Source organism: Phascolarctos cinereus, unplaced genomic scaffold, assembly GCF_003287225.1.
Source record: "Phascolarctos cinereus isolate Bilbo 61053 unplaced genomic scaffold, phaCin_HiC Scaffold_9;HRSCAF=440, whole genome shotgun sequence".
In the NCBI taxonomy this organism is placed as follows: Eukaryota; Metazoa; Chordata; class Mammalia; order Diprotodontia; family Phascolarctidae; genus Phascolarctos; species Phascolarctos cinereus.
The window spans coordinates 203,930,895-203,947,980 of NW_027556402.1; the positions used below are offsets into that span (position 1 = coordinate 203,930,895).

Genomic DNA, 17,086 nt, shown 5'->3' on the forward strand with positions numbered 1-17,086 from the left:
GAGGTCATATAACCTCTCTGAGTAACAGTTTCCCAATGTGTAAAGGGAGACTCATGATTTGTTGTTATTGTTGTTCAATTATTTCAGTTATGTCCTACTCTTAGTGACCCCATTTGGGGTTTTCTTGCCAAAGAGGCCGGAATGGTTTGCCATTTCCTTCTCCAGCTCATTTTACAGATGAGGAAACGGAGGCAGAGTTACGTGAATTGCCTAGGGTCAACCAGTTAGTAAGTGTCCAAAGCCAGATTTGAACTCAGGAAGATGAGTCTTCCTCACTACAGACCTGGTGCTATCCATACACCTAAATCATTCATGGGTCTGTAATGGGGATCAAATGATCTCTAAAACCCCTTTTAGCTCAAAATCTATGATCCAAAATGAAATAATGTATGTGAAGTAGAATATGACATTTATTATTAACACATATTTGAGCTTGAAGTCAAACAAAATCCCCAGTCTTTTTTCTCCTATATAAATTGTTGTCTAGCCACATTTCCCCCAACCACACCTGGGTAAATTTTTGAATCTAATTGTTGGACCCCACATTTTTACAATCCATTCCTACTAACCACCATCTAACTATTTAGATTTGGCCACAACAGCAAGATTGAATATCTTTTTGGATTCCAATTTGGTCATTCAACTTATCATCTCTCTCTTTCCCCCATGTCTTTGTGTCATCTACAATTTGATAAGCATGACACCTATGCTTCCATCCAATGCACACCTGCGGGGCTTTTTGGTGATCACGGTTCTGTCACAGCAAAAGTGATTCCAGGCACACAAAAGTAGATAAGTACATTTATTACAAGAGGAATCCTAAATGATGGGTACATGCTCTACAGCACTCAAATTCACAGGAATGGACTGATAAGCAAGAGGAGTTGAAGCTTCAAGGACAGGACACGGGATCTCAGCCCCATATCTGACTCACTGACCTTGCCTGTGCTTAATGAAAACACGATCCCTTACATGGTCAGTATTTCCTTTTTGCAGACTCTAGTGAGTGTCTATGAGCTCCCCAAGAGCAGGGCCTAGGGCCATGCAGCTCTCACTATACTGCATCCAGCACAACTAAGCCCATATTTACTAATGGCCTAGTTGGGATGAGAAATAGGCCTAGTTGGGATGAGAAATAATGAGCTATCCAGGAATAGCCCACACATCTTACAAGGTAAGAATTAAACAGGAGATAAACAGAGACTGAGGCAGATGGACATCAGAGAATCTACATGTATGAGCATACATCTAAGAACCAGTGAGCCAGATGGCCAGGACCAGTGAAAACGGACAGGGATTTCCTCAAGGCAGAGCCTGCATAGGAGGTGCTCAGGGACTGCTTGGTAACTCATTTCCAGAGCCAGGCTGCTGACTCAGGGTCAGGGAATAATCCTGTTTTGAGTAGAGCTTGTGCAGAACTCTTCTGTCATTTCTGGTCCTGAGAATCTTCAATCTTGCCCTTTACAATCCTTGTCTTCCTTCTAGGTGTCACCTTCTCCCTGCAGCCTTCCTTAACCCCTTCTCTACCAGTTCTTAGGATTGTCTCCCTCCTCAATTTACCCTGAATTATGTTTCTATGTGTACTGTCCCGCAGTAGAACGTTGTTCACTGTGGGCATTTATTTTTGTTTTTATACCCATTCCTATGCTCATAGCAGGCATATAAGAAATAAATGCCTGTTGAACTGAACTAGGAAGGAAGATCCCTTCCTTACTGTTGGACACCCAGGGGTCAAAGTGGGAAGGAGCTGGCCTCTCTTTCCCACCAGTTTCCTGATTCCAGGGGACCAATGGAAGGGAGGGAGAGGAACTGCCAGAACAGTGTGGCTCCAAGTGCCAATAAGCACCAACAAAGTAGCTGGTTCTTCCTCTCTCTTACATTACTCAGTAGATGCAAACGATAACAACAGATGCTATGTGTATAGAGCTTTAGTTTTACAAAGTGCTTTATCGACATAACCTCATTTAATAGAGAGCCTTCATCAGCTCAGCTTATGGGAAGAGGCCATAGGAAAGCTTGCTGTGCACCCAAGGGAGTTTACACTACAAGGAATAGAACATTTGGGAAATCTGGGTCATGTTGTAGCTGGAGAAGTTCCTCTCAAAGTTTCTCAGTCACCTTCCTGCTACAGTATTAAGTATGGGTACAGAGAGCTGATGAGCACAGCCTATGTTCTGCCTCCATAGGGAAGTCCCCTTCTCTCCCCTCCTGCCTAAGACAGTCACTGCATGAAAGCAGAGGACTGAAAAAGGGAGAGGGCACAGAGGCTCCCCATAGTAACCAAGGCCGCCATACTGAGAAGATCCCCATTCTGCCACTTATCACCTGGCAAGTCGCTCCACCACTGTGTGCCCCAGTTTCTCCAGCTATAAAAAGAGGGGAGTAGAATAGAAATACTGAATTCCCAATGAATCAAATTAGCCAAAATGGTAGGTTTTCCTGTTGATTAGGGTCAGAGTTATATCCCCTCCACCAAAAGATGAGAGCCACATTTCCCCCAAGTGCAGCAAGGGAGAGCTCTATAAAATATAGTCCCCAATGGGTACATTTTATTGCATATTATCACTAGCTATAGTTGCTGCATTGGTTTTTTTTTTTAACAAATAAAATGCTTTACTAACTTTAAAGCAATTTAGAAATGCTATTAACTATATCATTAGCCTGATTTTACAGATGAGAAAGCTGATACTCAGAGAGATTAAATGACTTATCTAAATCATTCATACCATCTTTCCAAGCTATATGTAGTAATGAACAGACTATCAGCTCCATTAAAATCCATAACATAATCTGTATACTAAGTATTTCAATTCAATTCAATAATAATTTACTGAGCACCTATTATATGCAAGGTGATATGAGAATATAGAGACAAACACGCATTTGGTTTTAATGAGCTGTTTTCCTTTGTTACAAGGGGAGGCTTCCTGGTTGGGGTTAGGGCTAGGGATTTATTCGGAAATGACGATGAGATAAGAAGAAAAAGCATCAAGAAAACATTAATAAAAAAATCAATCAAATCAAACAGTTGCACAGTCCCTTCCCTAAGGTGCTTAGAACCTAGTAGAGGAGATATGTACATAAATTAATATAATAATAAATATCACATAATAAATTAGAGAGGTACAAACTAAGTGCTTTGAGAATTCAGAGGAGCAATAAGATCGTTGCTGGCTAGGAGCCATAAAGGAAAGTTTCACAGAGGAGGTGACATTTAAGCTGAGCCTTGAAAGCTGGAGAGATTTCAAAAGGCAGAGATGAGGAAAAGCATGAGCAAATGCATAGAGGTAATGGTAAAAACAACTACCATTTACATAGCCCCTACTACATGCTGAGCACTGTGCTAAGTGCTTTACAATTGTTATCTGGTTTGATTCTCACAACAATCCCGAAAAGGTGGTGCTATTATTATCCTCGTTCTACAGATAAGGAAACTGAGTCAGACAGAGTTCAGTGGTCACCCAGCTAGAAAGTGTCTAAGGCTACACTGGAACTGGGGTCTTCCTGCCTCCAGGCCTGTGCTCCATTCATTGCACCCCCAGTGTGTTTGAAGAACAATTCAGTATGATTGGAGTATATAAAGTTCATGGGTGTGAGGTCAGAGGGCAAGAGAAGTAAATCACCACCAGACTGTGATGGGGAACTATGGTGCTTGGCACCTTCTGATGTCTCATGGGCATAATAAGCAGGGCCTGGGGGTTTGGGGACAGATGGAGGAGCCTGTCTCAGGTGTGGCAACACTGAAGAACTTGAAGGGGAGCCCAACATGGTGAGGAGACATTAACGGTCAGGCCCCCCTGACCCTCTAAAGCTCAGCTACCTGCTGGCAGGGAAGGAGTGTTCTCTTCTGATGGCAGCAGGCTTGCCTCCCTGCAGAACCCTTATGTGGTGTGGAGGAAGCCTCGGTTGAAGTCCTCTCTTCTCAGCTAGGGCATCCACTTGTCTCATGTGATGAGGGCAGTACCTCAGGGAGGGCTAGTTAGTACTACAACAATCTGTTCTTGGCACACTGATCTGTCTCAGAGCTCTAGCTGCCTTCTGTGCTGAGGCTGGTGGCCTCCAAATCTTCCTTGTGATGGCCGGTGGCCCCAACCCACACATGGGGAACCAGGAGGCCTGGGAAATCTGAGCAAGACAGAAAACCAACTTCTCTGAAACGTAAAATAGAAGGTCCTGGACGGCCCTGGTCATCTACCCTCAGGCCTATGCAGGGACCGCAGAAGGGACCAAATCTTGTTGGAGAATATAATATGACACAGGAGCAGCCATTTTCCTAACAAGGCTCTTTGCTAATGAGGTGCACACTTTCCCTTGGCAAAACTCCTTCCTAAATATTATAATTGGCTCTGCCAAGCAATTGCACAACAGCATCTGTGTTATGCCTATTACCTACTATTTATAAATTGTCATTACATTCAAAGGCTGTATCCTGGGTAAACCCCAGGAGCCTGGCTTGGATTCTGCCTTCTAAGGTAGGATAAATTCCATGCTAGGACCAAAAGACAGCAAGTGCTTTCATGGACAAGGTAGCAAACTTCATTACTGTCAGACTTTTAACAGGCATCTTTAATGAGCAGCTCTTTTCTGACTTTCCTTTTACAGGGAAGAGACAAGATGAACCAGGTCAGCTAACAGAGGTCAAAAAGCTTTAATGGAGGACATTTGTTGCCAGACAGAATACTTTCAAAAGGAAGAAGAAGAAATTGCTGAAACTGCCCAGAATGGTCCCACTTTTTTAGGAAAAACAGAGAGATCTGGTGAAGGGACTAGATTTTCTCCAAGGGAGGCCATCTCATTTTGGGCCTTGAAAGAAAGGGCAATTTATATAGAATTAAAAAGTAATGTCAAAAAGGTTGCTGGCTCATGTTAGGGCTCGTGTTCTTTAGAGGAGGTCAGTGTTGGTCTCTAAGTAGAGTCCACTGAAGTGAGAGAACTTCTTTGCCCCACTTCATCTACTTGGACAGAGAGCTTTCTGATGACAGGCTGTAGCCCCAGAAGGCATTGGTTCTATCCAGATCTATCATTTATTACAGTTTGAACCTAGAAAAGTCACTTACTTTTGAAAGCTTCAGCTTCCCTGTTTACACAAGAGGGATGATAATCCCTGCCTGCCTCAGAGAGCTGCTGACACAATCAAATCCTATAATGTCTCTGAAAATGCTTTTGGAACGATAAAACCCTACGTATGTGTAAGTTACTAGTCATCATTTTCATCATGCCTGCAAATATCATCTGCAAGAAATGGAGCTCCGAAAGTCAATCAAAGAAGCTCTTCCACTAGAAGAGTCACTGCTTACCTTCCTCTGGCCAGGCCTGTGCATTGCTGGAATAAAAATATGCTTATCTCCTCCTGTCAGGACAGTACCCAAGAAAGACTCATCCTCCTAAAATTAAAAAAGAAAAGAAATACCACTCAGGAGAATTACAGCTGAAAATTCCACTAAGTCACATTTCCCCAGATGACTCCCACCTCTGGCAGGTTGTAAAGTGGCCTCAAGGTCACTCTTCCTCCATTACTGGGCCAAGCAGCACAACATTCCAATGCTACCCTTACTTGTACTAGGATACTAGAGGGTGGAAGGACAGAGCAAGCCAGGCTAAAGAGCCACCATCTTCTAGGAAGGTTTATCCTGCAGGAACTACCAACTGTCAATTAGCATTTTGCTCAAGGATACCTGGAGAGAGATCCTTTGCTTAGGAGAAAGCTGGGGAGGGGTGCGCCTCAATATTCTGCCGATGTACTAAGCTACACTTTAGCACAAGGAATTGTGTGGTATAGTCTTTGAGGGCCTTAGGAACAGAACTGGGAAGATCAGGATGGGGCAGGTCGTAACTGACAAGGGGAGGAAGACAGAAGGAAGGGATGGGGAGGGTATGTGGCAGCCATCCAGCATGGGATGTCCTTAGAAAACCTGACTTGAATGGCTCTAAATTTCCCAATGGAATAGCTACTAAAATATGCCCAAGTAATAGAGCAAAGAAGAATTATTTAGATGGGAGCAGGAGGTGCTCTGGAGCCTTGAATGAAAAATATAAACCCTGAAAAATGTTCATTCCATACACCAGGGCAAGGGACAGAGAATTAAAGGAAAAGGAAATAAACCCCCTCAAGTCTGTCTCCACCCCCTGCCAAGACAGAAAATGATTCCAAGGGTCACTCACTCAGCACACTCAGCATCAAATGCACTTGGTGCCAGGGCCCTGAGCTTCAAACAAGGTCAGACTACCCATAGTGGCTGACTGACACTGAAAGGATAATACATGTGTTGTCATTACTAAAGGGTATCAAACACAATATATATCAAATAATGAATATACTCTCACCCCAGACCCAAAAGCCTGGAGATGAATGTATTCCCTTTTCTCATTTTATATATGAAAAAGGAGGGGAGAAGGCAGCAGGGTTTCCTGGTGGTAAAAACCATGTATTTTTTGTTGACTTGTAGAACCCTGATGCTGCTTAGCTCCCAGACCCATCAACTGCCTGCCTGGGTCAGTTTTCACTGTGCCCTGTTAAAAAGCAGAAAGGATTTCCATTGTTTTCCCACCATTAATGATTATTTCGGGACCTCCCTGGAAGGGGAAAAGGGCATCTGAGCAGGAACTGAAGACAAGCAATCACTTCCCAGTAGTTCTCGTTCTGGCTGCATAAAGGAATAATTTAGAAATTTTGCAAATTTAATCATTTATACATTTGGACTGATTATTGGAATTTTCCTTTGACTAGAGTTCACTTGGAGCCTTAAGTGCGTTACTATTTAGAATATAAACATTACTCACCTTTACCATGAGCTGGGCTTTCTCAGACAATTTCACTTCATTATCTTCCACCTGTATCCAAAATAATGCCAACTTTGATATTTAGTATTTCACAACTAAAACTGTGAGGATGTTCACTTGCACTGAGAACAGAGTTTCTTAACCTGACTTCCAAGAAACTGGCTGATAAATATTTTGATAGCTGTCTGCCAGTATAACCAGTTTCCTCTGCTATCCTATGTACTTTATTTTATGCATTTAAGAATATTTTCTGAGAAAGGGTCTGTAGTTTTTCCCAGACTTCCCAAAGGGTCTATGACATGAAAAAAAAGAATCCAAAGAGCCCCTGCATCAGAACAGTGTTTCCTGGAACATTCTGAAGCTGAGGCTTGGGAGCCCCTCTTCCACTGGGCTCCCTGGCACCCACAATTGGAAATTTGGGGTAATACAGTTCTTCAAACTGTAACTTTTAAATCAAATGAGGTGCTCAAAAGGGAAATTTTATAAGAGGATGCTTAGTCTTAACAAGAAGAGAAGCACTTAAAAAATCAAAACATCTTTTGAGGGTCAAGGAGACCCCTTACACACATATTTCAGAGTTTTTTCTTCTCATTCAAACCTATAATTCTTTAAACATGTTAACTGTTGTGAACAGTACTACTTGTTGGTCCAACCAGGTCACGACCATGAAACTAGATAAAGAAATTACTCTGGAATGACCTCTTTGACTGCCTGAGGGTCAGGGCAGCCACCTTTTCATGAACCTAAGGCACTAGAATTTTGGCCCAATTCCCATGGGAATAGATCTCACACGGAGAATTTTCTTAATGTGTATCTTTGCAGAAACATGGCGGACTCCAAATAAATTCACTCTGGGCCTTAGAATCAATAAATTAGTGATCTTAGTCTAAGACAAGGGCTCTTAACCTTTTCGTGTCACGGTTTTCTTCATCAAATCTGGTGAAAACTAAGGACCCCTTGTCAGAAAATGTTCTTAAATGACCAAAATGAAATATACAAGATTACAAAGGAAACCAATTCTATTGAAATAGTTATAAAATTTTTTTAAAAAACAAGTTCACATTTCCCAGGGTAAAAATCTCCAGACTTTAAGGATATACATACAATTCAAATGAGTGCAGAACACAGTTCTAGTATCCTCAAGTTAAAAGGACCTGGAGAACATGGAGGGGTTCAAGAAGAAAACATTTAAGTAAGCACAAGAAACTAGGGCCATGGAGAAAATATAAAAAAATTGCAATTAGCACCAAGGAAAGGAAGAAGAGGCCAAAGATGAGAAAGGGATTTATTTAATTTAAAGGTTTAAATTCACACTCTGATATGCTGATAATCAATAAAACTGTATTGCTTGAAAAATATTATCTAGTTCAAGCTTTCTTTAAATTTCAGCCCAAATCTTCTTCCATCTGGTTCAAATTAGTGAGCTCAAAGGATCAAGGATTTAGAGCTCTCTGGGACCTTAGTAATCAAATGGAACTCCTAATTTTACAGAAAAGGAACCCCAGGACCATAGAGGTGAAGCATCTCCACCTAGCTAGAATGACTTCCTGTCCCTTCACTCCCCCTTACCTGCCCCTCTACCCCTCCCTAATTGCCCCTATTGCTCTCTAACTGTCCCTTGTTGCCTCGCCCTTTTAAAGTCTGTGGCCCTTGGAGATATGAGAAGTGACTTGGATTGTTCATGCAGGGCTAGAGAGGGGAAGGGATTTGCCTAAAGTCCCCCAAAATGAAGCATTCCAGCCTAGCTCAAACCAAGCTGTCTCCTGATCTAAGCGCCATGTTCTGTCTCTGGCTTCACACTGCCTTCACTTGCCATGAGCCTTTCTTGTCATTAGACCTTATATAACTTTGAGGCTTTGGATCAGCATTGTATCAAAAGTCCCAGGAAGCAATCTTCTTCCCAGAGAGACATCTATTTGCACATTCGTCAGAGCTAGACAGAGGATTCCCTACTCTGACATTTCAGAGCAGCCACTCTGTTTCATCACACAAACATGTGTTGTCAGAACTTTGTGTCTATGGTTTGTAAGGGGGGAAGTGTAGGTAAGGTAGCCACAGAATGGCTCTCAGATTCTAAATTCATTCCTGATTCCAGAAGCTGGAGAGAAGTAAAAATCACAAGTCAAGCAGAACTCATCAAGTGCCTTCTAATCATGAGCTAAATGATGCATGTCTGTCACCATCTGCATGTGCACCCACCAAGGGAGTCAGGCCATGAACTTGTCATGGTCAGGGAAGTTGCCCTGTTCATAGCTGATGCAGCATTTGCAATCAGGCAGGGGTGAACTTATATCAAAGGGGGAACCCAACAATAGACATTTACCCTACAATTTTACACATCTGGGACTAGTTCTGGGATGGCCCCCCACTAAATCCTGTCCCTACAGTCTTGGCTAAAATCACAGGATGAAACGAGGAGACAAAATTGTGAAGTCCTGAGGCCACTAAAATTCCCCGCTCCCTGCCCCACGTGTTTCTGCGTCAACATAGTAAACATATCCCCGGAGAAAAAGGAGTAGTAATAGAGAAGAGGGAGATGGAGAGATAAAGAGACAGAGGAGGGTAGAAAATATGGCTTGTGGGAACTTTGTGCAGATGTTTTCTGTGTTGAGGTGGGAGATAAAAAGGCATGGTAGAGGTCATGTGTACAGAAATGGGAAAGTGTGAATGTCTGTGGGAGTGGATTCTTTGGAGAAGCTGAGCTGCTCCCACCCTGCCCTCTCTCCTGTCCAGCAGAACTAGTGATCTCAATAGAGAGGTTGTTCAATTTAGCCACGGAGTTGCACAGGACATTAGGAACTCTCCCTAAAGATCTTTAAAGGGAACATGCATGTGGTTGGAGGCTGGAGATGAAACACTGCCTGAAGACAAGGGAATGACTTCTCCAGACCCTCATTATTTTGAAAACCTCCATAATTCTTTTACTTATTAGAAATAATAAAATATGAACATATTCACTATAAGAGTTCTTTCACTGCAAGAATAAGATCAAATCTAGGAATTCAAATTATAAGGGCCTGGCTTTACAGCAGCTATAGTGCTGATACAGGGCATGTTAAGCTCTAATCACTTAAAACTTCACTAAGATTTTTGAGCTGCCCTATACAATAACACAAAACACTGGATTTAATTGTGGCACCATGCTTGAATCAATTTCAAAAACACTTATCATTCTTAGAAATCACACTTTCAAATAAAATACCAGCGTCTAGAGCTAGGAGGGGCTTTGGGAATCACTTAGTCCAACTCTTCACTTGAGGAAAGCAAGGCTGTGAGAGGTAAGGGATGGACTGAAGGTCCCATCCACAAAAGGCAGCAGGTCACCTGACTCCAAATCCTAGGCTCCTGTCATCATACCATAGCTACTGAGTCTGGAGAAGGTGTGAAGCTCTAAGAAATGCTGCGGTAAATTCATGTAAATAAATAGGCCTTCTGGGCATCAGTTTAGAACACTCAGCAAGCCAGGAGAGCTTTCCTCCCTGATTATATCTTTCTTTTGTTGTCTTCTGTGTCAGCAGATGCTAGATGGCACTACAGCTGGAGTGCCAGGCATGGAGTCACAAAGATCTGAGTTCAAATCCTGTCTCCGACACTTAGTTACAAGCTGTGTGACTGTGGACACTGGTCAAACAAAGAGATTGTACTGGATGAGCTATGAGGACTCTCAGTGATCCCAAGGACCCCATAGCAGATGACTCTAGAACAGGTTGTAAAACAACGACTGGGATGGTCCCAAGTTGGACAAGCCACTAGATGCTGCTGCTCACTGAGTTGCTTCTAGCTTTCACTAAACATTTAGGTGCACCACAAATATTCTGATAAGCCTAGTTTGGGGAAAACAGGCAATAAACACTTTACTGGTCTCCTCCCATTGAAGGGATAAGTCTATCAGTTTCCACAAAATCTCTGCTGAGAAAATGCATGACCAAGTTTAACCATTTACCAAGAAGGCGGTTTCCTAAAGTATAACCACTAGAGTAACTAATAAGGATTTGACGATCTGTCACTTGCCAAAAAGAAGAGGTGTCCCTCTGATGCTCTCCACAGCATAAACCATATTTCCAATTTATATACTTCTTAATTTAAGTAATACTGACCAGCCAAGAGCAGAATCTTCTGATGGGTGCAGTCAGAATCATGTAGCTGGTTTCTTTGGTAACAGCGCCATCTGTGGGGAGACCGAAGAAATCCAAGTTACTCAATACTACACACCCCAGCCTCACCTCCTACCCCATCCTCCCTGAGCTACCCAAGATCACAAAGATCACCTTATTCCTCCTCCTCACTCTCAGGAGCATATGGACTTTGGTGTCCTTCAAAAATAAAGTTCCTCCAATCTAGGGGGTTTCCTGCCCTGTGATCAGACTGGGTTTTTTTGTTTTTTACCACAAATGGAAGCAAATGGATTAATGAACAAGAATGGGAGTTAGTTCTTTTTCAAAGAAGATTTTATTAATCCTTCGCTAATACTGATGTCAAGATCCAGCAACATCCCCTTCCTCGTTACAGAGTAAAGTTAGATAAAACAAGTCTGGAAATGTCTACTTCACACTGTGCACTTGCAGTTCAAGCAATACTTTTCAACAGACTTTTATGAAACACTTACCCTTCTCTTTAATAAGGATCTGAGATGTCAAAAATGATTCTGAGAAAACTATGGACCCCAAGCATTCTTTTCCTCCCGTCAACTCGGGGATGTCATATACACTCATGGAGGCCTGCAATGAATGATAAATCCAACACTGCTGAAGAAATAACCAAAAGTCTTTAAGAAGAGACTAACCCTGTGAGATAAGTAGTGCAAATATTATCCCCATTTTAAAAAGAAGGAAACTGAGGCCAGAGGGGTTAAATGAACTGCCTATGATCTCACAGTTACAAAACTGTGGAGAACTCAAATTCAGGCCTCCTGACTTTTAAGAACAGTTTTTTTCACATCTTTATTTGAATGAAAATAAATATCAATTGAGGGGATGGATGCCCATCAATTGGGGAATGGCTGAACAAGTTGTGGTATATGAATGTAATGGAATACTGTTGTGTTATAAGAAATGATGAGCAAGCGGACTTCAGAAAAACCTGGAAAGACTTGTACGATCGGATGCTGAGTGAAGTGAGCAGAACCAGGAGAATGTTGTACACAGTAACAGACACAGTCTGTGATGACTAACTTTGATAGACTTAGCCCTTCTCAGCAATGCAAGAATCCAAGACATCTCTAAAAGTCTCATGATGGAACATGCTATCCACATCCACAGAAAGAACTATGGAGTTTGAATGCAGATGGAAGCATACTATTTGCTCTTTTTCTTCTGTTTTGTTTCTTCTTTCTTGTGGCTCCTCCTATTGGCTCTAGTTATTCTTTACAACATGACTAATGTGAAAATATGTTTAATAGGAATGTATATGTAGAGCCTATATTAGATTGCATGCTATCTTGGGGAGGGAGGGGAGAAGGGAGGGGGAGAAAAAAATTAAAACTCAAAAGCTTATGGAAGTGATTGTTGAAAACTAAAAATAAATTAATTAATGATAAAATAAAAAAAACAAAAAAATAAAGTATATAAAAAAGATGTATAAAAAATTTTTAAAAGCTTATGGAAGTGATTGTTGAAAACTAAAAATAAATTAAAAAAAAAGAAAATAAATCTCAAAAGTAGGAAAGGAAAAAATCTCATAGAGTAAATATTTTTTTACATGGCAATTAATATGGTAATTTCCCAACTGTCTATCCATATACTATCCCTATGCTCACCTAAACACTACATCCTCAGAGATCTTATTTTAAGATGCGTGGCAAATACTCAGATCATTACATTATCCCTACCCACTCCAACCTGCTCCCCCTCCTCATCTCAGTATGTCTGTCTATGGTCCCCCATTCTCATAGTGTCCTATGATATCAATGGTGGGGTTGTCTTTGACTCTTCCTTTTCCCTCCTTTCTCCTATCATATCAGCTATGAGATCCTACTGATTCCACCTCTGCAATGTCTTTTGCATCTGCCCCCTTTCTTTTTAAATTCTCCTAGTCAAGACATTCATTACCACACACCTGGACTACTGCAATAGCTTTCCAGCAGGTCTGCCTACATTTCTAGTCTTGGTCACCTATAATTCACCTCTCAGGGAGCTGCTGGATTTATCTTCTTCATATGTAGGTCCAGGCAGGTATGTCCTTATTCTGCTCAAGACCCTTTAACGGCTCCCTGACAACTAAACAAAGGCCAAACTGGCATTCAGAGACCTTCACAGTCTTGTGCCAGATAACTTTCTCAGTCTTAGCTCCCATCCACACGTACCATGTTCCTGCCAAACAGCTCATACTGATTCCTATACCTGGAATATCCTCTTTTTTATCTCCATTTTTAGGAATCCTACCCACCCTTTAAAGCCTAGTTTACATGTCACCTCAATGAAATCTCTTCCCTGATCTTCCCAGGCAATAATGATCCCTCTGCTCTCCTCAAATTTGGTAGAGAACTCAGCCCACATGAAGTGAATGGCCTATAAGTGTATGGCGTTTTATGTGACAATAATTTGCACATGTGCTATGGTTAGACTATGACAGAAAGACAAGGGTAAGCAGTTTACCCAGATTTTGCATCTCTCTTCTCATCCAGCAATAGTGCTTGACACATAATATGCTCAGAAAATATTTGCTCAGGTTAAGCTCAGAAGCCTTGGGAGGCTTAAAATAAAATGAGGGCAACCCAGAGGCAGTCAGTTTCCCAATGTCTAGAAAGAAAGAGCTAATTTATTAGCTGAAAACCAAGGGAGAGGAATAGAACAATGTGGTGGAGAAATCTGGCAGGAGAAGAAAGGCAAAAGAACTTGTGACTGAGTCCTGTGTGGACATGGAAATCTGATAATGAGGAATGACATAACTGGCCAGTGCCTCTCCCTAAACTACCCCGCCCTTCCTCTCCAAAGAAAACCAACCCAGAAATGGGTTTTTAAAACAACAGCAACAACACAACACCTCACAAGGAATGGCAATTTCCAGTTTGGTTAGCCATGAAGCTACTGGAGGTTACAGTTAAGTTTGGATCCTAAAATCCCTGCCTGTCCTCCATGGGGCCTTCCAGCCTGAAGAAGGAAGGGCAGTGATGGCCAAAGGAACCACTCATTTCTTTTAGGCTACACTTTTCTTCAACAGAGTGTAAACTGGCTGAAAGCAAGAAACAATGGTCAATTCTTTCTTTAGCTTCTTACACCAATGTACAACAGCTTGATAAGCAGATATGTGTATTTTGATTAAATCTTTGGTTAAGGACTGAAAACTTCAAGGGGATGAATTTCACCTGCAATTCAGTTGTTGTTTTTTTGTTTTTTTTGGCTAAGCAATGGGCTTATGTGACTTGTCCAGAGTCACACAGCTAATAAGTGTCAATTGTCTGAGGCCACATTTGAACTCAGGGCCTCCTGACTCCAGGGCCAGTGCTCTCTTCATTGCACCACCTAGCTGCCCCCTGCAATTCGTTTTAAAGAACCAAAAGTTATTTGACAAAGCCCACATAACCAATGGGTTGTATGTTCCACAAGGATCCTGTTGATAGCAATAAAAACTGCCACCCTCCTGTTTTCCACATCAGTAGGCCCAACCCACAGAACCTCAGAGTTCAAAGGGACTGCAAAGGCTATCTAACCCAACCTATACTTGACCATCAATCTTCTCTTCAACATTCCCAACCTGTGATCATCCAATCTTCAAGACCTTTAGTGAGGAGGAACTCACAACCTCCCCAAGCAATCCATTCCCTTTGGAGAGCTCTGGCTGTTGAGAAGTTCTTCCTGACATCTAGTTTAAATCTGTCTCTCTGCAACTTCCTCCACACACCCCTCATGTCTTCAGTTCTTCAGGCTCAAGTCCTGTGAGCTTGGAGCCATTCACTACCTGGTCCTTCTCCTTGTCAATGTCCTTCCTAAACTGTGACAACCAGAACCAAACACAATATTCTAGATGAGGTCTGAACAAGATAGGGGATAATGCGACTATCACCTCCTTAATTGCTTGTCAGACTGATTATTTCTGTCGAGTCCTCTATAGTCCCCAGATCTTTTTCAGATGAACTGTTTTGTTTTTTGTTTTTTTTTAGGCAACTGGGGTTAAGTGACTGTGCCACCTAGCTGCCCCATAAGATGAACTGTTATTAAGCTATCTAGGAAGCTCAATCAAAAGAGATCAGTGAGGGCTAAAGTAGTCAGGAAAGGCTTCCTGGAAGAGGTGGTATTCCTTGAGCTGGGCTTGAAGGAAGCATGGCTTGAAATGAGAAAAAGGGAAGGTGGCAAACAGAACAACACTCCCTTTTTTCCATCTTTTTTATTTGCTACTACTAAGTAGGCAAATTGACTGAGGAGTCTAGGGATTGTGCTATTTAAACCTCTAAGAGCAGGCCAAAATCTAGGATTACCCAATCTTTAAATTATGAGACCAAAGAAAATAAGATTGAGGTGGTTTCAAAGGACCAGAAAACATCAACAATATAGGGACTCAATAACAATATAGGATACATTACTGACATCAAACCTATAAGCATTAGCTGTACCTTGTTAGACCCTTTAGCTTATATAAGCATGTGGCCTTTAAAACACACACACACACACACACACACACACACACACACACACTATAGATGTGCCATCTGCCTAACAACAGATGTTCAGCCTAGAAAAGACAAAGTTCGGATGGGCACACTGGCTCTCTTCAGATAGCCAAAGAACCAGGATTAGACTTGTTCTACTCAGTCTCTGAGGACAGAACTAGAAAGCATGGGAAGATTCCGTGCAGTGCTTTGACTTGTTTTTTTCCACTGGTGGGGATGGCTTTGCACTGAATCCTCTATACTTACTCACTTGTTTCTCTTTGTATACAAGGGCACAGATTCTGACAACAGTCAACTATAGTTAGAGCTCATTCTTTGGTCATGAAACAGTCGATTTAATTTAGCCCACAAACCCTTTACTTTGGCCTAATAAGCACAGTGTTCTGGAACACTGAGTTAACCACCTCTAGCCATAGGTATGACAGTTGTAAGAACATGCCACAGGCTCCCAAACCTCATAGGGAGAAACCCTGAAGATTGATTATCTGGAAGGGGGGCTTAATCCCAATGATTTTTCCAGGAGAGGGGAGCCAGCCTCAATTTTTCCTATTTCAAGAATTTGCCTCACCTCCCACAGCCATCTTAATGTGTCTGCACATCCCACTACTGATGATTCATCATAATTCTCACAAAAGAAAAACTAGCAAAGAGACCACATTTCTAAGAAGACTCTGAGACTAAAATTCCTAGATATATAAATCACCATAAGGTTTTCAGCCCTAAATCTCAAAGTAGCCTCCAAGCCTAGCTGCCTGAACAAAGTAACTAACACATCATGCATGTAGGGCCAACTAAGGCACCTTCCCTCTCTTAAAATCACTTTCCTGCATCCCCTGAAAGTCTAAAGACCCTATAATCATGGAATGTGACCCCACTGTCTGGCATTGGGTTTTTTCTACAATAAATCCCAGGACCCCAGTGAGAAATTGCAGACGCCTACCTGGAGACCCCTCTAGGATGGCCACTCTTTAGAAGTGCTGCTTACCATATCAACACCAAAACCAATAGAAACCACATGATTATCTCAATAGATGCAGAAAAAGCTTTTGATAAAATACAACACCCATTCCTATTAAAAACACTAGAAAGCATAGGTATAAATGGAGTCTTCCTTAAAATAATAAATAGCATATATCTAAAACCTTCAGCAAGCATTGTATGTAATGGGGACAGGCTAGAAGCATTTCCAATAAGATCGGGGGTGAAACAAGGATGTCCATTATCACCACTGTTATTCAATATGTACTGGAAACGTTAGCTTTAGCAATAAGAGAAGAAAAAGAAATTGAAGGCATTAGAATAGGCAAAGAAGAAACAAAGCTATCACTCTTTGCAGATGACATGATGATATACTTAGAGAATCCTAGAGAATCAAGTAAAAAACTACTTGAAATAATAAACAACTTTAGCAAAGTTGCAGGCTATAAAATAAACCCACATAAACATCAGCATTTCTATATATTACCAACAAAGCCCAACAGCAAGAGATAGAAAGAGAAATCCCATTTAAACTTACTGTAGACATTATAAAATATTTAGGAGTCTACCTCCCAAAACAAACCCAGGAACTCTATGAACACAATTACAAAACACTTTTCACACAAATAAAATCAGATCTAAATAATGGAAAAACATCAGTTGCTCATGGGTAGCTGAGCTAATATAATAAAAATGACAATCCTACCTAAGCTAATTTACTTA

At 41.6% G+C, this 17,086-nt stretch overlaps 1 protein-coding gene across 1 annotated transcript in view; it reads right to left on the bottom strand.

The window, feature by feature from the left end:
* Positions 1-17,086, bottom strand: part of DNAAF9 (dynein axonemal assembly factor 9) — a 173,456-nt gene that overhangs the window by 69,115 nt on the left and 87,255 nt on the right. The window contains 5 exon segments of the mRNA XM_021005399.2: positions 5,298-5,342; positions 5,345-5,384; positions 6,781-6,831; positions 10,878-10,948; positions 11,387-11,498. Coding sequence (XP_020861058.1) covers positions 5,298-5,342; positions 5,345-5,384; positions 6,781-6,831; positions 10,878-10,948; positions 11,387-11,498 — 319 coding nt within the window.